This window comes from Phyllostomus discolor, chromosome 4 (assembly GCF_004126475.2).
Source record: "Phyllostomus discolor isolate MPI-MPIP mPhyDis1 chromosome 4, mPhyDis1.pri.v3, whole genome shotgun sequence".
NCBI lineage: Eukaryota > Metazoa > Chordata > Mammalia > Chiroptera > Phyllostomidae > Phyllostomus > Phyllostomus discolor.
The window spans coordinates 115,083,743-115,105,234 of record NC_040906.2 but is presented as its reverse complement, the minus strand read 5'-3'; the positions used below and the strand labels follow the sequence as shown (position 1 = coordinate 115,105,234).

Sequence of the window (21,492 nt, the reverse complement as noted above, 5' to 3'; positions counted from 1 at the left end):
ACAACAGCTTTATGGGGTAAGCACTGATATTAAGCCCATTTTAAAGATGATAAAACTGAGGATCAGCAAGGTTAATTAGTGTGTTTAAGGTCACACATTTGGTAAGAGGTAGGGCTGAGATTTGAACCCTGGTCTTTCTGGCTTTATATCAGTCAAGGCCCCGGTAAGAAACAGACGGTGCCCTCACAGGGGGTGACTGAAGGGAGTTCAGTGAGGGATGATACGCCAGAGTGCGAGCAGGGCGGAGGAGGGTGGTGAGATGTGACTCTCAGGAGCAAACGGAGAGTGTTCAGTAGTCTCCGGAGGCTGGGCCAGCGACAGGCAGGTGTCCTTCCCTAGAAAGGGGAGGGTCACTCCCAGAACAGCCCAGAAGATGGAGACACTGCCGCTCCCTCCCTTGGTGCCCAAAGGAAAGGCGTGACCCTGGCCAGATAGCATCTTGGTTGCCCACCCCACCGTGCCCTGGGCACACAGAGGTTGCCAGGGCTGGTCGGCCTCACACCTTTTCCTCTTTGTCTCCCCCTCCTTCCAGGTACCAGCTCACTGGTCAACGGCAACCTCCGACTGTACAACTCTGTGGGTGACCTAAGGCCTGGGCACTATGGCCAGGACCCACTCATCCCCCCGCCTCCCCCAGGTCCAGCCCCAAGGCCACCCTCAGGGCCACCCCCAGACACCTCAGAACCTCAAGGGGCATCCCCAGCACCACCTCCGCCTCCCAAGTCTTCCCCACCACCTGCCCTGCTGCTGGAGCCCCCGCCCCCACCCAGCATGGCCCCACCTCCACCCCCAGTATCGGGAGTCCTGTCCCCCCCATCCACACCCACCCCCCCTGATTTCATTCCCCCTGCCCCACCCTTGGCCTTTCTAGCTCCACCCCCACCCCCTATGCCAGCCCCAGCACCCCCAACTCCAGCATCTCCTCACATGAAGAGCACTCACCTCTTTCCCCCTGGGGGTGTCACCAAGTGGAAATCAGACGTAGCACTAAATGGCAAGCAGCTGGAGGCCCCCATAACCAGCCCCCCCAGGAGCCCTGCTGAGCCGAGGGGAAGCCCTCTGGGACCTCAGTCAGAGCCCCACCTCACCTTTCCCCGTTCATTCAAGGTGCCTCCCCCAACCCCAGTTAGGACTTCATCCATCCCAGCTCAGGAAGCACAGGGGGCTCCTCCAGAGGAAGACGGGGCCACCAAGAAGGCCCCTGGTCGGCTCCTACTGCCTCCCAACTTCCACATCCGCCCCGCATCCCAGGTCTATCCGGACAGGGCCCCTGAACCAGATGGCCCCGGGGAGCTCAGGGCTGCGGCGCCTGGCAGCCCAAGGCTGAGCCAGTCCCAGACCCGGACAAAGGAACAAACGGAGACTCTACCCCCAGCCTCTCCCCTGCCTCTTCCCACAGCCCCGCCCCCTCCGCCAGCACCCCCACTCCCTCCACCAGCACCCCCCTTACCCCCAGCTGCCCCTCCTTTGCCCTCTGATGAGAAGGCAGTTCCTCCACCTGCTAAGGTTATGAAAAGCCCCAAATCCAGCTCTCCTCCCAAACCCAAACCCAACCCCCCCAGCCCAGAGGACACAGCCTCTTCAGAGCCTGTGGACTGGCGGGATCCCAGCCAGATGGCAAAGCTTCGGAGCGAGCTGGCAGCCTACCTCTTTGGCTCCAGGAGAGACGACCAGTGTACCAGTCACCGGCCAGGCCCCCCGGCGGTCTCTCAGGGAAAGGAGGGCAAGAAGAGCACCAGCCTGCCTGAGAAGGAGGCTCCCTCCAGCCTGCCAGAGAAGAAGATCCCCGCAAGTGATCCTGAGAAGAGTCCCTGTCCAGAGAGAGAGGCCACTGCCAGCTTGCCCCTGCCCCCTGTGGACTACATGCCCCAGGACTCTCCGGCTCCCAGTGTCCAGCAGATCCGGAACGAGCTGGAAGCCCGGCTTTCCTTAGCAGAGAAGGAATCCAAGCCCAGCAAAGGGTCTCTGCCTCCTAAACCTCGGCTAGAAGGGGGAAGAGTCTTTGAAAACAGAGCTGATAATGGCCAATTCTCCAAGCCTGTGGTCAAGAATACGCCGCCATCATCCACCACCCCTCTGCCAACCACACCACATCAGTCCAAGGCCATGTCTGGGCCAGCCACGCCACCCAAGGCCACACCTGTTACAACCACGAGTGGGCCAGCCACGCCACCCAAGGCCACACCTGGGCCAGCCACATCTGGACCAGCTACACCTGGGCCAGCCACGCCACCCAAGGCTGGGCCTGGGCCTGCTGTGCCTTCTGCAGCAACAACTCTGCCCACCACATCATTCCAGCAGGTAGCAGAGAAGAACCTAGTCCCCGCTGAGCAGTGGAAGAAACCAAAGCCTCAAGAATTTGCAGTGCCTTCCCAGCCAGAGGCAGAAGGGCGCCCCCCAGAGGCCAGTAAGCCTCCCACACAGGGAGCCCTGTCGTCTCCAGCCCTCCCACCCAAGACAGCCCCTGGCAGGGAAGAGGGGGCGTTTCTCTACAGGCCTCATCGCAGCCAGAACAGCCCTGGCCGCGAGGTTGCCGTGGTGACGCCCACCATGGCCAGAGGAGAGGCTGCCACATCCGGGGAGCCTGTGGAGCCGAAGGAGCCCCAGGGTCTGCCAGCCAACCCCCCAGCCTCAGCCCAGCCTGCTGACGAACCCCTCAGGCACCCGGTGACCGGGGAGGTGGTGGAGCGGGGCTCCCCGATGGCCCTGCTCCTCGCTGCCAGACAGAGGGCGCAGAAGGGGCGGTCTCGAGCGGCCGGCCTGGGCCGGTCCTCCCTGCCGGGGAGCCTCCGCGGCCACAGCAACCCGCCCCAGGCCGGCTCTGACAGCATCTTCCTCAAGGAGGGCCGGCCCAACTCCTTCACTGTGGTCCCCAGGCTACCCACAGAGGCTGAGAAAGACCCCCAGCTGGCCTCCTCCGCACAGCCCACCAGGCCCGGCCTGTGGAAGGCCCAGCCGGACAGAGACCCAGAGGACAGAGAGCCAAGCAGAGAACACAACTGGACCAAGGCGGGGCCCCGGGCCCCTGTGGCCTGGGAAAAAGCAGCATCCTCCAACCTTCCCCAGGGCCGCCTGCTGCCCAAGTCCTTCTCCTCCCCTTCTTCCCCTTCCCACAAGGCCGAGGAGGAGAAGTTCAGCTTCGAGGTCATCCCACCACCTCCAGAGTTCAGCAATGACCCCGAGCCCCCAGCCTCCGCTCTGCAGTATCTGGGCCGCCTGGGCTCCCCTCCGCGGAACAAGTTCTCAGACTTGGGGCAGCCCCTGGACGTGGGCCCCGCGACCTCGGCGCGTTTTCCGGCGGGTGAGCGCTACTCCGGGGCCGGAGGCCTGGAGCGCTTCTCCAGGGGGAGCGGCTCGCTCATTAAGAGGCGCCTGTATGTCGGGGAGCCCCACCGCAGCCCCGGGCTGTCCCGCGGGGGCACCGGCCGCAGCCTGAGCTCCCCCAACTGCTTTGGGCTGCAGCCCGGAGGACCGGAGGTGCGGCGCGTCAACTCTGCAGGCCGAACGCGTCCGGGCAGCCTGGGAGCACGGAGGATGTCCCTGGAGGGCTCCACTCGAGTAGAGGCCAAGTTCAAAGCTCCTGGCAAAGCTCCCACCGGCGACCGAGTTCTCCCCTCTGCTACAGCTACCGGCAGGTGAGCCGGGCGCAGGGGCGATGGAGGGTGGTGGAGGGGGTGCGGCCTGGGCTGCCAGATGCGGTGGAGACTGCCCTTGGACCAGGCCTGGGCCGGCCATCAGTCCAAGACACGTTTTGAGGACCCAAAGGGAAGGGAGGCTCACTTTACCTGCAGAGGGCGCTCCCCTTAGCTGCTTCCTCATCTCGCTTGACCTCCCTTGTTCTTGCTTTCCCCATCCTGCTTCCTCTTCTCCCTCCTCTCTCCCACTGGCTGGAGTCCCAGGGCTTCAGGTTTCCCGGTGGAGGGAGAGCTGAGTGGTCCTGGGGTGGCAGGATTTCCCGAGAACACAGAAGGATCCAGAACCAGGCTCAGAGCCACAAGGGCTCTGAGGAGAAGGCTATGAGTGTCCTCTGTGGCCCTCGGGGCCTCGACAGGAGGGGGAGCCCTGGGTCTGGTAAATCGATATTGGCTGACTGGGGTCCCCGCTGAGGCTGGGGCTAGTTAACCAGCTGCAAATTCATCCCACTTCTCTCTGCTCCCCACCAGGTCTCCCCGAAGCACCCCCCACTATAGAAGCCCCATCAACACATTCACCGTGAGGCCTGGGACCCGCCACCCCATCTCCTACGCCTACTCAGGAGCCCATCGGAACGCCCCGTCCTGAGCCCAGGGTTCTGGCCGCTCTGCTCCAAGGGCGCAGATGGGGCACTTGAGTTTGTGGGCGTGGGGGGGATGCAGCAGCTTGACCCAGACACAGTCTTTGCTCCCCGAAGGCGGGGAATGGACAAGGAGGGAGAAGCAGTGGCTCCAGGAAGATCAAGAGCAGGCCTCTGGGTCCCGGTGTGCTGTGGACTGTCCGCAGATGGGGGTTGGCGGGGAGGAAGGGGAGGAGGCGCCTTCAGGAGCCTGGAGCCCGAGTTTCTATCTGGTACTATTTGCTTTAGCAAGGCTTATTTAAAGCAGTTTTACAAGCACAGCCTACCTAACAGGTTCTAAAAGCAAGGGGTGGGGCATTAAATTCAACTGGGGACCCATCTTGGGGTGGCTCTGAGTCTGTCGGGCCCTCACGAAGGGCTGACCACGTGGGGGTGCAGGGCACTGCGGGTTGACCTCTCCAGCATCTACCTGTTGCCACCCCAAGAGGTGATTCCTGGGCCTCCTAGCACGGACGGTGGGGCCGGGGATGTGCCTGTAGAACATGTGGGGCAGGGACCAGAAGGTGCTTTTCATTGATTGGCCAAGGGCAGGGATGGGGACCTGATGGTGGTTCGTTTCCCTCTGGCTCTGGCCTTTGCTGCAGGGGGGCCCAGGGAGAGAAGCCGTGGCAAGTGTGAGGTGGGGACAGAGGATCGAGGCTTACTTCCCTACTTAGACCCAGGCAGCCGTGACTTAGGGATTGGGCTCAAGGGTCAGAAGGCCCAGGGCTCAACACCAAAGGCCTTCAAATGTATGGCCCGGATGCAGTAAGGCCATGGGGAGTGGCAGGGAGGTGTCAGGGATGGGAAATGTGGTCTGCGAGATCCTGGCTGCCGACAGGGAATGTCTTGGAAAGTCAAGAGTGGGAGGACTGGGCCAGTGCAGAGCAGGGGGCCTGTCCGTGGGGGGCCATTCGTCCTTTGCCTGGGCACGCCTGGTTTATGCCTGCTTCGCAGTGAACGAGACCCCCTTCCACTTCCAAAAAAGTCCTGGTTGGGATGACATAGGGTCCCCAAGCATCTCAGGAAACACTGTTCCTCAGCCTGTCGTCCCTGCCTTCAGGTCTCGGGGGGCCGTGGGGCCTTTATGATTTGTGGTGACCTGCCAGGGTGCCAGTTCATGGGAACAGCAGGAGCCACTTCAGGGAAAAAGCGTGCAGGGCTGGGCGGGCACCTCGGTGGGGCAGGACTGGTTAACCGTGTTCAAGAAGCGAACCTCACCCCAACGCTGTCACTAGTTCTGTATGTGTGTATGTATTTTCCCTGTACAATGTTTTATAAAAGAGTTCACTAATTTATCTGCTGTGTTAGGGAGGGGTGGGGCCGTAGATCGCTCTGGGGTGGGTGGGGAAGGACTGGCTCTCACTTGGCTTGGGAACCGAACAGGCCAGCTGGGATAGGCCTCCTGCTCTGCAGCTGCCGCACGTTGATGACTCGGAGCTCCTGGGGCTCCGTGATGAGAGAGAGGGTCAGGGAGCTCAGCTGCGGAAGGCTGAGCACAGGGCGGTGGCTGAACTGACTGGTGAGCCATTGTGCTGGGCCTAAACTTTGTCTTCTGACCCTTATGTTCTCTTGTTCTCCACATCCATCAAGGGAGAGGGGCAGAGCTGAGGCCTGGCGATAACAAGCTGCGTCCTTAAGCAAGCCTCTCTGACTCTCCGAGCCTCTGTTTCTTCTTCTGTACCCTAGGCATGATAATAATACCTACCTCATAAAGCTGTGTGAAGATTGGAGACTGTCATGAATTTATTTAACGAGTATTTGAGTGACTACTAGATGGCAGGCACTATGCATAGCATGACACACAGCAGTCAGCACGCTGACAGGACTCCTGCCCACAGCAAGGTTACAGCCTAGTGGAGGAGAGCAGGGATGAAAAGAGCCCACGGAAACATCATAAGTTACAGTAAGCGGGAAGAAGGGAAGGAACAGGGCATGTGAGAGCAACTGGAGGGTGAGGGAGAGAAGTGGATCTGCTTTGACCGGGCAGTCAGGGAAGGCCTCTTGAAGTGGTGACATCTATGCCGATTTAGGCAAAGCATCCTGCATGTGAATGGCACTCAGTAGTTGCTCAATAAACTGCGTCTTTGGGTGATGACTACTTTACACGTGTGTGTGGCCTTTCACAGCTTTCCATAAAGCTTTGACATGGTACCTGCAACTTTTCCAAAGGTGGAGACGGGGAAGCAGAAAAGTCATCTCAAGGTGCTGTCAGAGGGAGGGTTGTGTTTCCTCCTCTGGGTCCCTTCCGGGGCAGGGGGTTTGTTGGGAAAGAGAGACCGAGGGGGTGGCTCCCTGATTCAGCAACTTCTTCCAGGAAGGCTTTCTAGGCCTCCCCCATCCCGGGGCTTCCTCGCCCGCCTTTCCCACTGTCCCCCACCTCCACCGTGGCATCCTTATCTGGTTAACAGGGAGAGGACAGGAGCCCCTACTCCCAACAGGACTTGGGGCTCCCCCTCTGGCTGCTCTCCCCTCCCCATCCCTCCTAAGTCTGCCTTCCCCTCACCTGACCTGAAGGGGCTCAGCAGGGAGTAGTGGGGGGCGGGGGATCAAGGCCCCACGTCTGGCTCTGCCTCTGACAAGCTGTGCGAGCTTGGGTCCTCGCTAACGCACATCCAGATTGACAGGGATAGACTCGTAGTGTCTGTGGGTCTTGAACTTCATGGGGGTGCCATACCTCTTTAAAAGCTACAGATCCTTACCCCAGAAAGATGCCATCACAGGCATTTTTACACATTATTCCAGGCGCTCCACAGAGGCCCCCAAACGGGGCTCCATGGACCTCACGGTGAAATGAACACAACGGTGTTGGTAGCCACAAACACTTAACCTTGACAGTTTGGAAAGTTCACTTTTGTCTTGTTTATTCACAACGATCCTTGAACCCCTTATCCCATTTTGTCGATGAGAAAAATCAAGGCTCCGAGAAGAGAAGTGAATTGCTCAGAACAGCCACCTGCCTCCAAACTCTGCACACGGCATCGCCGCTGCCTCCCACGGAGCTGCGTCCATTCTCACCCACCACCCCTCCCCATCCCCCCCAACAAAGGTTGCATCTGTCTGTTAGAGCAGGGATGGGGAGGCTACGGCTAGAAAGGGGAGGGTCAAGCCAATAGAAAAGGTTCATGGGAGTGGTAGGTGCCTGTGTTCCTGGATCAGGTTGCCACACCCTGGTTTCTGGAGCCTCCACACTGCTCCCTGGGTGCGGCCCTGGGTGTGGCCCAGGCCCCAGTGGACAACGCCCCACCTGTCTGGTGAAGCCTGGCCAGGCCCGGCGCAGGGGCAGGTCCCGGGCAGGCTGTGCTGGAAGCCAGGGCCTGCTGCCCGTGATGCATGAAGGACCCTGTCCTCCCAAGTGCGGCGCCGCTTTCCTCGGGCCCCACTTGTTTGGGCGGAGAGGCCTCCTCACTGCTGGTGAGCTTTGAGCTCCCTTCTGTGGGAAGCTGTCAGGCAGGCCTGCCCCTGCCTGCTCACCCCACCGCTTGCCCACCCCCCGGCGGCCTGTGGCCGCTTTCATCTCTGCAGCTCAAAGGCAGGGCTGGCGTCCCATCATTAGCTGCCCGGGATGGGTGGCCACTGGCACCAGGCTGAGAACCTGGGCCTCCTCCCTCCGGAACCCCAGGGAAGGCCAGCTGCCACAGACCTGCTGTTGGGGCACCTGGGGGTGTTTCTGGCCGTGAAAGTGAGATCAGGTGCATTTCTAAGGCGGGAGCAGAGACCAAGGCCATGCGTTCTGAAAGCTCCCTCATTTCCATGGGCCATCCTGTGCCCACCGCCCAGTGCTCAGGGCTATTCCTCCCCACCTTCCCGGAGAACTGTTTGCTGAGCTCCCACGGAACACGCTCTGATCCTCTCTGTCTTCCAGGCTGGCCCCCTTCCTCCACCCAGGAGTCTCGGCACCTGTGCTTGGTCTCCGTCTTCCTTCTCTGTGGTCTCTTCTTCACAAGACTGAGTTTCGCCCCCTCCTCACCTGTACCTGGGCTGCACGTGTCTAACCTGGAAGTGCCCCCGGACATTTCCATGTGGATGCCTGGCCAGCCACCCAAATTCAGCCTCTCCAAAGGCATTGTTCTCCTCCAGGTTGCTTCTCACATCATTGTAAGACCCCACTGCCCCCAAAGTCTCATTCCCGCATACTGCTTCGGCCCCTTCTGCTTCCTCAAGGCCCAACTTAGATCAAAGGTCCTGCAGGAAGCCACCCCCCAGCCCTGCCCTACTCAGAGACACCCCCTCCTTCCTTCACACCTCTGCGCCCATGCCCCTGGCTGACTCCTCCCCATCCTTCCAGCTCAGCTCAGGCACTCCTCACCCCCGGGCCACCAAAGGCTTTCACAGCCGCCTGGTCCCATTCCCATTGGGGTTACTGCTCCCCGTCTCCCTCCCCCAGTTTGTAAGCTCCGCACCCCAGGGAACGCCTGTCGTGTTCATCGCAGTATCCCCAGCTTCTAGTGCTGATCCTAGCACCAGAAGGTACTGAATGTATGTTGAATGAATACATGTTAGTATTTTGTTGAGTGAATACATGTTAGTATTTAATCAAATACTGTTGAGTATTACTGAAGTTTCTCAAGGGCAAAGGCCATGTCTCCCATGGACTAGTGACCACATAGCTCTCTTATTTCTAGAAGTATGTGACCTGACCTAATGCTGAGATTCTCAGACGGCACAAAGTTATGACTTGAAGGATGGGACCGAATGTTCCTTGCAAAGGTGTCAGGAGCCTTGGAGTGGCTCCTGCCTGTGGAGACGGGAGGAGCTGGGAGTGACGGTCCCCTTCCCAGGCGAGGTCACTCTGGGCCTCACCAAGAGCTCAGGGCATGGGGTCCCGGCAGCCCTTGCATAAGGGCTTTTGTGCGCTGCGAGCAAGCCAGCCGCCCGCTCCAACCATCCAAAATATTTGCGCTCTGTGTTCACTGCCCGTTTGACCTCCTTTAGTCTTCAGTGACATGTTTGGTGTGCCAGCCTGTCTCACCTGTGCTACAGGGGCCGAGGAGGGCATTGCTGCCCAGCATGGGCCAGAGAATGAGAAGGAACTGCGACCCTGGGGCCCAGGTGGCAGCAGCCAGGGTGACCTCCCTGCTCACTGTCCCTCCCGCCCTGGAGAGCCCGCCCTCAAGAGGAAGGCCTGCTGGCCTGGGTCCTGTTCCCTTTATTCAGCTAGCTGCATGCAGGGAGGGATCTCTCAAGTTCCTACCTCAGCACAGGATCGTTACCCTTGGTGCAGCTCCCAGAGCCGGGGCACCACTGGCACCCTCCCTGTGGGACGCTCCCTTCTCTTTCCTGACAACGGCGTTTCTTCGACCTTGTCTTCCCCAGACCTCACCATGGAGGCCCAGCTCCTGCCGCTTCTTTTCAGTGTTACCTAGTTTTCCCAAGCCACTTGAAGAGGGTTGGGTAGGCTCGTGCTTTCCTTCTCTCCCCAACCATCCTATCTGTGATCTCCCTGCCTTTTGGCTCAAAAAATTTGTTCCAAATACCTAAGGAGAGCACAGAACTCCAGCGGTTCATTTCAACACTGCTAGGGGGTGCTGCTCAGCACAGGCCAAGGAACCAGGAGAGAGGCCCCAGTATGGGACACACACACACACACACACACACACACACACACCCCTGGAATATAAAGCAGGAGAATGCAGTGATGTTCTCCACCCCGGAGAGCCAGGTGGCCAAACGCAGCAGGTGACTGTGTGGGACCCCTGTGACAGCACACGATGAACACGGCAGAGAAAGGAGGGCTCCCATTTGCTGGCTTGTTTTTCCTACAGTGTCCGACACACAGACACTCAGTAAAAGGTACCAGTTGTTACTGACACAAACACAAACACAAACACTGCTGTTGTCTTCTGGTGACCTCTCTTGGACATTTAAAGCTGCCATTGACAATCTCTTAACCTGGCGCCTCCAGGGAGAGTGGAGGGAAGTGAGGAGAGGACATCTGTGTAACTTGTGCTCATGTCCAGTGCTCTCTCCTTGCTCAGGGTCCCTGTGTCCCTACACGAGCCTTGTGTGTGCCTGCAGGGTGGGGCTGTAACCAGCAGGTGGCGTTCTGCTCAGAGGTGCCTGACCTCCAGTTTAGGTTCAGGTTCAGTTTCAGCTGCGGTTGATCAAGCGGCTCTATGGCCCAAGCACAGAGATAAGTGCTGCCCGGTACACCAGTAATTCCCAAAATGCAGCGTGCCTCAGAAGCACTGGAGGACTTGTCAAAACACAGATTCCAGGGACTCGGTCCCAGAGCTGCTGATTCAGTGGGTTTGGGGTGGGGCCCAAGAATTCACGACTCCAGCAGGTTCCCGGGCTGGGCTGCCAGTCCTGATGGCCCAGGGAGCACACTCTGAGTGTTGGTGTTGTGCGGTATCCCTGATAGTCCCCCCCCACCCCCCTCATCCCGACCCACCTGCTCCGGGTAGGCAGCACCACTCCCAGCTGACCCAGGAAAAAGCTGAAGTCCTGACAGGCCAAGAGCCCTCTCGGAAACATGGTGAAGTCAACTGCATGGGCTGCCCTGCCCTCTGCCACAAGCGCAGCATGCCTGGTAAGTGCCTCTCAGATTCTGCCTGCCCACCCTCTGTCCAGGGAGGGCAGTAAGGAGAGGGAGCAAGCAGGCTTGGCCTCAGCAGAGTACTGGGATGGGGCACTGTTAGCCTGGGAGTAATTCTTTGGGTGTTTTAAGTGCTTTAAAAGCACTTTCACTTCTATTTAAACCTAGCCTCATAATACTGGCCGATAAGTGCTCAGGCCATGGATGCTGTGCTACGGCCATGACCCGCCCCCTCCTTTCCAGGACAGAAGCTGGGGCTCTCCCCACAGCCAGCCAGGAGAGGGCTGTAGCTGACTGCTCTCGGCTGAGTCTCCCCACCCGAATGTCCTTTCTACCCGAGAGCCCCCCAGCCAAGGCCCGCCCACTCCCTGGGGCAGCCCATATTCTCAGACAGATCTTTCCCCACCCTCAGCACAGCTCTGAAGGGTCATCATGGCTCCAGGGCAGCCCAGAAGGTCCCCCCTCTGGCCCACCCCTTCCTTGGTTTCCCTCCCCTTACTGGCGTGCATCCTGAAGGCATTCCCCAGTTAATGTCCTGCACACAAAGCTCAGTCTCCTGGGGAACCAGGTGTGTCCCAGGCACTGTTCTAAGCACTGATACATATTATTTCACATGAGCCTCCCAACAGCCCCAGGATGTGGGTGTTTTTGTTACCCTCAGTTAATTCATGAGAAACAGAGGAACAGAAAGGCTAAGTAACTGGCCCGAGGTCACAGAGCTGGCAGGTGGCAGAGCCAGGGTTCCTGTGCAAATGGTCAGACTCCGGAGCTCTGAAGTTCATGGGGCACAGCACTCTTCTAGAACATTCCTGTGACCTAGCCTCAGGGAAACTAAACAAAGGAAACAGCTTGAGATATATTCTAATATGAGGGGGGAAAGTCTCTGTTGCCCCCAGTTTTTCCCCACCAGCTCTTTGCTGGTGCCTGAGCATGGAGACCTGCTGCTTAATTTCAGTTCAGTGGTTCTCACCAGGGGGCAATTTTGCCCCCTAGTGGATATTTGGCCATGGCCGGAGACTTTTGGTTATCAGACCTGGGGGGGTCCTAAGGGTCTTTAGGAGATTGAGGTCAGGGATGTTACTAAGTGTCCTGCAATGCACAGGGCAGCCACACTCGAATGCAGCCCAACACGTCAGACGGAGACCCCTGAGATCTAGGTTAAAGCCTGGTCTCAGATGAGCAGGTGACTCCATGGGACACTGTGGCCTGGCCCTCTCCCAGTGCAACAGCTACTTGGGAGTGGGCTTCAGGGAAAGTGATCAGACACGCTGGAGCACCCGGTGGAGGGGAGAGGGTTTGGAAAGCAAACCTCCTACCTCACAGTCCTTGAACAACAAGTATTATCCCGATTTAACAGGTGAGGAAGCTGGAGCTCTGAGAAGTTACACGAGTAGAGAGAAGGGAGAAACCTGATGGCCCGGAGACTCCTCTCCCCCTCTTCCCCAGGCTCGCAACCCTCAGCCCGGCATGCCCCCGTAAGTGGCGGACGGTACCCAGCAGCTCTGTGCCCTTGGTTGACTTTAGTTTCCTGAAGGGATGGGGTTTGGTAACTCTCACTTCCCACCAGGCTGCACGTAACAATGGGCTTTCTTTCTGAATACGGTTGGATGGGAACGGCCAGGATGTGGAGGGAACGAGATGGCGGTGAGAGTGGACTGGGGCCGGACGGCTGGACAGATCCCCCTCTGACAGGCTGTGGGCTCCTGAGGTTCTGTCAGAGCCTGCAGGGGGTGAGGGAGGGAGTCAGTGACAGCTCCCACAGCTCCCAGAGCTGAGGTCTGACTTCTGGGCGGCAGAAACCTCTGCAGTGAGGGGACCCAGGCCATTTCTGGGCAGGAGCTTCCTGGGGTGGGAAAGGCGCCCATGTAGACTTTCCAAAGAGGCCAGAGCTACAAGCTCCTCAGACTCAACATCGGAAACAAAGGCCAAGAGCACAGCCCTCTCCCCTCACCCTAGTCTCCCCTCCCCCTCTGGCTTCTAGGACACAGTGAAGGGGCAGACTCTGGTGCCCTTGACACTGCCGTCCCTGTGTGTCACTTCCATTGTCAGGACGTGTGCTCGGGCCATAACCCAGCCCCTGCCCACATCAGGTGACCACATCTCAGAGGAAGGGAGGCAGCTCACCTGGGAATAATGCCAGTGCCAGCCATGAGAGTCACACCTGTCTTCTCTAATGTCACATCTCTCAGAAGCACCTTCAAGGTATTAGCTCACTTTCTAGTGAGGCAGATGAGATTCTGAGCCTTCAGTTCCTTGCAGCCAGTCAGGTGCAGGACAGGGGACCCTGCAGACCTGCCAGGCTCCGAAGGCCAGCACATTCCCTCTCCCCATCACAGCGCTCAGCATTCAGAGGCGGGAAGGGGGATAAGAATCTCACGAGAGTGAAAAGCAAACCTAGGAAATTCAACCAAAATACTGAGGATGCAGGATGTGGGGTTTGTACACCGCCCCTGTGTATGGGCGACCAGAGAGCTCATATATTCACTCAAAGGCTAGCTTTGCAGGGACACGCAGGAGCCCATGGGAGTGGTCATTTCCGGGATGGGCCTTGGGGTGGCAAGGACACAGTCTGAGGAGGAAAAGCTCAGTATTACTGTTTATTCTTCTGTGCTTTTTGAATTTTGTATTGTGTCCATTTATGATGCATTAATAGAAATATTTAAAACAGTGCTGGCACATAGTAAGTGCTATATAAATTTCAACAACTGTTATTTTTTAAATCATATAAAATTATTTGAGGGGAAGAGACCCTGGAAGGGAAGGGAGAGCAGATCTGGGGGATGGGGTGGAAGGCTCTGACCCAGTCCAGGCAGAGGGGCCGGAGGTGGCTACAGAGCCAGGCCCTGCCGGGAGAGGGGACCAGGTTCCTGGGTGCTTCTGAGAGCTCAGGAAGGATGCAGGTGACCCTCGTGCAAGCTGGGACACACTCCCTGACAAGATCTCAGATTTTCCAGAGCATTCTGTGAAACCAGAGGATGGCTTCAGGCAAGGCTGTGATACCTGTGGAGATCAGGCTCTGCAGTGAGGGCCTCTAACGGGAAGGACAAAGGGTTTCAGAGGGCCCGTCAGGGGCCCTGTCCTCTGGGTTGGCTGAATGACTTTCCAAAGGCTGCAGCTGGCCCTGCAACATGAGCACGGGGCCCAGGGCCAGGTGCTGCTGTCTCTGATGAATGTGGAGGACAGCGTCCAGCACCAGTAGAGGCTAGAAGGTATACAAGACCTGGGTGTGCTCACACATGTGTGTCTTTTTTTGCTTTAATTGTTCTAGTGGAGATTGGCCACCTGGGGACAATTTGGGAGCTTAAGACACAGTCTAATAATTCTCCAGAATATATCTGGCTCAAAAGACGTGGGGAAGGGGGGATAAAAACTGCTTTGCTAATTCTATTTGGATTTTCAAAGGAGGATGACTAAGGAGGGAGCAGCTTCTGGCACTGGAGAGGGATAGTGCGGACAGGGGAGCAGCTTCATGTGGGGTAGCCCTCCCCCCTCGAGAACGCAGCACTTCAGAAGGAACAGTCACTTCCCGCCTGCGTGTGCATGCCAAGAGTTACTGAACTGAAAGGGTGGGTGGGGGCCCTGTACCTCAGGGCAGTAGGGAAGGCTGTTTGGGTGTGGTGCTGGGAGTGCTGAATTGTAATCATGCCATGGAGAAGGTCACCTCGGCACAATAGCAGAAACACAGACTCAAGCTATCCTAAAATGCTGTCTCCACTTACCAGACTGGCACAAGATGGAAAGTCGGATCACACGCTGTGCTGACCAGGGCGCGGGCTCTTCTCCCTGGAGGGAAGCTGAACAGGTGCAACCCCTATGGGGGGCACTTGGCATTAGCTACCAACATGTGAAGTACAATTGTGGGCTAGGAATTCTACTTCTAGAAAGCTGGCCTACAGATATACCAGCAAAATGGCATCATGTCACTGCAGCATTGTTTGCTGGAAATATTCTCAATTTCTCTGAATAGAGAAATGTTAATAAATTTGAATAAGACACATGAAGGAACACTCGGCAGCCATAAATACAAATGAGGAAGCTCTTTTTTTAAAAAGATTTTATTTATTTATTTTTAGAGAGGGAAGGGAGGGAGAGAGAGAGAGAGAGAGAGAGAGAGAGAGAGAGAGAGAGAGAGAGAGAGAGAGAGAGGGAGAGAAACATCAATGTGCGGTTGCTGGGGGTTATGGCCTGCAACCCAGGAATGTACCTTGGCTGGGAATCGAACCTGAGACACTTTGGTTCCCAGCCCGTGCTCAATCCACTGAGCTATGCCAGCCAGGGCTGAGGAAGCTCTTTATGAACCAATATGGAATGACCTCCTGGAGATATTAAGTGGGAAAAACAAATGCAGAAAAGTATATGAAGTATGCTACTATTTGTGTAAAAAAAAAAAAGAAAGCAAGCACGTTGTCTGTGCTTGCTGTGCATAGAAATCTCTGGAAGACACCTCAGAAACTGGCATCACAGTTTGCCTGTTTGGAGGGGGCCAGGTGTCTCACAACAGCCGCGCAGTCCGGTCCCCTTTAGGCCCCACCCACCAAGAACTGAGCCAGACCTGCGCCCTCTGGCGGCAGAGGCCGGAAGTGCACGGGAAGGAGCGGGGCTCAGAGCCCAGCCATTCAGTCACTTAGTAGTTTGGGGACCTCACACAAATCACTAACGATTCAGTCCATGTTTCCTCTCTGTCAAGCAGTAAAAATACTACTGGTATTAATAAATGAGATGATACACGTGTAAGTGGGGGTAAATGTTCCATCTCATTAGGTCATTGAGGACGAACAATCTGTATGAAGTGCCCACTTAGCACAGGCCCTGGCCTGTAGCAAGTGCTCAATAAACAAATTTGTTCCCAAATACCTCTTGGCTTCTCATCTGCACCCTGGTCATGATAGGATCAAAATGCAAACTTCCTCGAGGCCAACGCAGCCCTTAGGGCGTGTCTTCAACCAGCATTCCCACGCTTAGCTGGGGCTCCCCTCCTGTGCTGTGGTCTCTCTTCTCTCTGCCTGGATTGTCCTCCCTCCCTTTGCCTGGCCTGGTCGGCCTCCAGGGCCCGCTCGCAGGTCACTGGCTCTGGGATGCTTCTTCTGAAGCCCCAGCTTGGAAGGAGTTTGTGTCCCTTGTTCTGGGGTGACCCTCTGCAGGACGTCACCACACCCAACGGCGATCACGTCCCCAATTCCGGCTGATACACACACTTGCTCGTCACAATAAAGTGAATAGGAAGAGACACTCAACGCCACTCAGACAAAACCACAGCAAGATACCACTTTCTACCTGTCAGATGGCAAAGGTCAACAAGTGTTGAGACCCTGAGGCGGCAGAAGTGTAAGGAAACCGACACCGAGGTCAGATTGTGAACTGATCCACCTTGTGAGAAGAACCGGGCAACATCTGTCCAGCTGGTGGGCGCACAGTGAAACGACGCATGCGCACCGCAGCTCCTGGCGTCTAGTGGGAAGTGGCTCAGGAGGGGCGGGGACCAGACAAAGGAGCACGGTGCATCTGTGAGACAGAGCTGAGGCACTTTTTATTACTGATGCAGAGCCATCGCCAACAGTTACACTGCAAAGTGAGAAAAATTACAAACATTTTATACAGTATCTGCCATTGTGTACAAAGGGGAGAAAGTGTACACTAGGTGGGCATTTGAAGTACAGGCTACCGCAAGAAGAATACAAAAAATATACTGATCCCAACACAGTGGTAGCCTCTGGGGGCGAGAACTGGGAGTCTGGGAAGCAGGAGGAGGGGGATGCTTAGTTATCACATATCTTTTCTCTTTTAAATTTTATACTGTGTACATACATTATCTATTCAAAACCAAATAACTTTTTAGTAAAGTAGGAAAAGAAACGCTCGTAATAAAATGGAGATGAGGGTGAGCCGGTGGCTCCAAGAGGAGGAAAAGACTTTGAATTTGTTTCCAAGAGTGAGAGCATCCGAGGGAAATCTCTCCCCTCAGGCCAGCTGCCCCCACTTGCACCTGTTGATGTTCAGAGAATTAAAAGCCATGTTTCAGTATGAGCCTGAATAAAACAGAAGAATGATAAACCCACTATCAGTGGTGGAAGAAAATTCATTTAAAAAATGCATAACCAAGTTCAAAAGAAACAGAATTAGAATTTGGGGCCCAGGTCTCTTTCACGATGGCAAACAGCTGATAAGCCTTGGGTCATCCCTCCTGTACCCAAAACACAGTACTTCTAAGGGCCTCCGAGGATCCTGGCCCTTCTGTTTAAAGGCCTCTCCGGTCATCAGGACTCACCTGGGTAAAGCAGCTGGAGCAGGGCCCTTCCAACCCTGGGCCCCAGGGGGCATTGGTGGGGAGGCCCCCAGCTCCGATGACCCCTTTCCTAGGGCAATTCTGGTCTGGAGCCACCAGACACGCTCCCAAACCAAACTTGCCTTGCCAGGGCACAATCCAAGGGCCAGCGCCACGGAGGCGACCTTGGCCAGCTTTACAAGGGAGAGAGCTGGTTACCGTGGACACCAAACTAGCCTGGAAAGAGAAGACATTACAGGAGGGGCACAGGAGCTCTGCTGGGGCAGGCGGACCTTGGGGAAGGCTGGCACCTGGGCACTTGCGTCCTCTCAGGTTGGGTCTCCCACCCTCCTGCCTTCCCTCTGGCCAGGTCGGCCCGCCCCTCTCCCTTACTCACCTCTTCCAGAAGCTTCTCTTACTAACCCCGCCCTGTTCAAACCTCCACACAGGCTTTTGCCCTTAAGTCGTCACGTCCTACCCTCTATTGCAGGTGTTCCTGGTCTGTGGTTGAGTGGTGTTAAACAGGTTCCTGTGTTTGTCTGTCTCCCTGACTACAAGGACACGCCCCAGGGAAGTGCTTGTGTTCCCTCCGTCTCCCCTTGGGGCAGAGCTCAGTCTGCAGGAAGCAGTCACTCCTCGGGGCTCTCTCGGGACCAGGACTAACCTCCTCCCAGTTCTGGGGTGGCTGGCTGTCTCACCAGTTGAATCATGTTTGTTAAATGCCAAACTACATGAAACTAACTGAAGAGAAATAGTGTCTCTCACGCCCCCTCCAGCCAGAATACCACCCAGCAGCCAGAATGATCCTTACACAAGTTAAATCAACACCTGTCACTCCCTGTTACACATTTCAGTCTGAACAACACACGTGGCCTTACTCAGGTCCAGGAGGCTTTGCCCAACGTGACCCCTGCTCCTCCCTGGAACCCTCTCCCACCTCTCTCTAGGCACTTGGCCCTCACTGTCCAGGGGCACACACACTCCTGCCTTAGAGCTTGTGCTCATGCTGTTCCTTCTCCCTGGAATGCTTTTCCGTGTGCCTGATTAATGCATTCAGGGCCCTGCTCAGACAGCTTTCCCTCCCCACCCTTTCTAAAATAGCAACCCCTTTGGCACTTAGCTCCTTCTTGCATCTGCCCCTCCAGATCCACACACTCCTGCCTTCTCTGACCTGCACACCGCCCTGGGAGGCTGGCCAGGTGCTGCAGGCCCGTGCCCTCCGGCTTCCAGCAGAGAACACGCAGGATACCAGAGGTGGGAGGGAGAGTGTGGTCATGGTGTTAACTCCTGGGCTGGCTCCCTCTTTGCAGGGTTGCTGTGTACTGTCTGGCCCCTCAAGGACCCAAGACCTAGCTCTTGGCAGACTCTCACATAGGCCTCTCTCCATGTTCTGGTAACTGCTCCCTCCCCTCCCTGTCACTCACCCAGGTACTGCACAATCCCTTGGATTCCCCTATACCTTGCCCACTTCTTTGGAGGTAATGCCTTTATTAAACCTTTCTCAATTACCCAAAGTACCCCATCACTTCTCTTTCAGGGCCCCAATTCACCACCTGCTATCACATACCTGTCATCTGAGCTGTCTGTCTCCCATCTGGACTATTAGGTCAGAGAAGTTAGTGCCTTTATTATATCTGTGCTGTATCGCAACATCTGGCTCAGCATCTGCACAAAGTAGGTTGATAAATGTGTTTTGAATGAGTGAATGGGGAAGGGAAGGATCGCTGTAATCACAAGAGCACATGGGGGCTGGGAGGAGGGCAGGATTGTGGGTGAAGAGCACCGAGGACGGCACAGGTGCAGCAGTGACGAGAATGCCCCTTCGAGCGTGAAGACCCCCTTCCGTCCTCTTAGCACCTCTCCGCAATCTGCAGTGCGTTTGGGTTTGTTTTCTTTGTAGGTCTTCCCACTAGAATGAAGCCCCTGGGGGCAGGGGCCACAGCCTGTCTTGTTCACGCCGATATCCTTGGAGCCTGGCCTAGTACCTGGCATTCACGGAAGCCACCAGACCTGTATTTGTTGAACAAATGGAAGAAATATGAGTTATCCAAAAGAAACAGTGAATTAGCAAGGGATCCTGAAGGCCAGATTGAGCCGTTTGGACTTGGAGTGAAGAGCAGTAGGGAAGAACTGCCTGCAAGTCCTACTGCAGAAAGGAAAGTGACAAAGTCGGGGGCTTGCAGGAAGGAGGGCCTGGCAGGGGACACAGGCTGGGGACGAGCAGGGAGGCTGCTATAGCACCAGACCAGCAAGGAAGGGAGAGGTGGCAGAATCTGGCGACCGACAGAGACAGATGCAGAGGGAAGACTCATGTGCAGCCAGAGCCTGGGTGAGACAGGCTGTAAGGCCCGCAGTCCTGGCCCACGCGGAGCACTCCAGGGCCACGCTATTGGCCTCCCTCTGTCCAACTTCTGTCTGCAGTGGGAAAGCTGGGGAGTGGGGGAAGTGTGGACCAAACCCACTCTGACCATGCTGCATGAGAAGTATAAGCAGACGGCTCAGTGGACAGCAAGTGACAGATGGATGGATGTGAGGATTCCCGAGGGGGGAACAGCTGGAGGTGGAGGAGCAGATGAGCCATGTCATTGGCTTGGCAGAGGGGTCTGGGAGCCATGTCGTTTGGGACCATCCACGGCTGGTAGACTAACGGGGCGAGCCAGCCAGGAGGGATGCCAAGAGATAGAGTAACAAGGAAAGGAGGGCAATGTCACGGCAGCCAGAGGAACAGCTTTACAGAAGGGGCAGCCAACAGGGTCACAGGCCAGAGGTGAAAGCCAGGTTGGACTTCACTGAGGGCCGCATCCTAGAGGAGCCCCTGACTTTCGGCCTCCAGGAGCAGCCAGGAGAGCCAAGGATGCCAAGTTAGGTGGCTTCAGCGTTAGAAGGGGGTTTGCTCATGTCCTACCTGGCATTCCTGGGCACAAGCTCTGAACCTTGTTTATGACAAAAGCTGCCAGTTGTCCTCAAAATCCATTCTTTCCATCTTTCTGTGGTGACAAGGCCCCTCAATTTTTACCTAGACCCAGAGCCTCCCAGCTAAATTCCACATGTCCTTGCCTTGCGGCTTGGTGGGGCCACGCGGCTAAGAGGTCTTCATGGTCTTCAGGCCTCCCTTATACACACCGCCCTTCTCTGTCCGTCCCCCGGTGGGGATGGGGACCCAGAAGATGGACATAAGCATTACCCAAGGTGATGGAGGAGCCATGAGACAGGAGAGGACCCCATTAGGCCACCAAGCCAGCCGAGACCACCTACCCAGACTTTCAGAGAAAGCATACATCTCTGTCCTAAACCACTATATTTTGAGGGCTTTTTGTTAGAATAGCCTAACCCATATTGGACTGCACCATTCGATTCAGTAGAAATACTACCTCAGTTTAAATAACTGAGTTGTTCAAAAGTTGTTCCAGCTCAACTCTGCCAGGGGTCCCAAGGGTGAGAGGCCACTGACATTTTCCTTGACGAGATCCTCGCTCTCTATGCATAAAGGAATCCTTGTCTCCTTAATAATGCTACAGATCCATTACTCATAAACTGATCAAAAGCCTTCCCAGAAACTTTTGTCCCCTTATCTGCACCACGAAGGAATGGATGAGCACAGTGATCGGCGGCGACACCACCGATCTCCATAAGCGGTTCCGTTTCTATCTCGTTTCCTTCCACACCTGCAAGCCGAGGAGGCCACGGCTGTGTGGTGGGGTCACCCCCACACAGAAGTGATCAATGCATCTGAGGAGAGGCATGCGCGGTCACGAGGCAACAGTGTGAAAGGTCAGCAGCGTGAACCCTGGAGCAGATGCCTGGGGGTGCACTGCAGCCCCCCTCAGCTACAGATGTGAACAGTAAGAACATCCACTTTTGAGGTAATTGTGAGGATTACATAAATTAATAAGTGTAAGACACTTAGAACCGTGACTGGCAACAGTTCTCAATTAATATTAGTCTTTATATGTAATTTTAAAAGCAACAGAATCGAGGGGTGGGGTTTGAGGGGGCTAGGTGTATGTGTAGGGGTGGAGGGATTGAGCAAAAAAGAAAAAAAACAATAAAAAACTTACTGACATGGAGAACGGTGCAGTGATTCCCAGGGATAGGGGGTGGGGGTGGTAGAGGAGGGTATAAGGGAGATAAATGGGTGATGGAAAAAGGGGTGAACACATCATATAGCGTACAGATGATGTGTTGTGGAATTGTGCCCCTGCAACCTGTATAATTTTTTAACCCAGTGCCACCCCAACAACTTCAGTAAGGACAACTGAAGAGCAACAGAAAACAACAACGGTGCAGCACGGGGAGAACTGTGTGTGTGACGCTCAGCTGCAGACGTTCTCATGGAGTCCTCCCGTGAGGCACCACGACCGCCCCACTGCACAGAGAGTG

The 21,492-nt window shown here is 56.2% G+C and overlaps 1 protein-coding gene and 1 long non-coding RNA gene across 2 annotated transcripts in view; one reads left to right on the top strand and one right to left on the bottom strand.

Moving 5' to 3' along the window:
• The window catches only part of C4H6orf132 (chromosome 4 C6orf132 homolog), a 31,379-nt gene extending 24,961 nt beyond the window's left edge, over window positions 1–6,418 (top strand). The window contains exons 4-5 of the mRNA XM_028511042.2: window positions 533–3,635; window positions 4,164–6,418. Coding sequence (XP_028366843.1) covers window positions 533–3,635; window positions 4,164–4,281 — 3,221 coding nt within the window. The 3' untranslated portion in view covers window positions 4,282–6,418. The remainder of the gene's footprint in view (window positions 1–532; window positions 3,636–4,163) is intronic.
• Window positions 6,419–16,338: 9,920 nt separating this feature from the next.
• LOC118500419 lies at window positions 16,339–17,972 on the bottom strand. Its single transcript, XR_004902977.1, has 2 exons — window positions 17,116–17,972; window positions 16,339–16,876 (listed from the first exon to the last, which is right to left on the bottom strand). It is a non-coding gene; the product is annotated as an uncharacterized LOC118500419 (long non-coding RNA).
• Window positions 17,973–21,492: the final 3,520 nt, after the last annotated feature.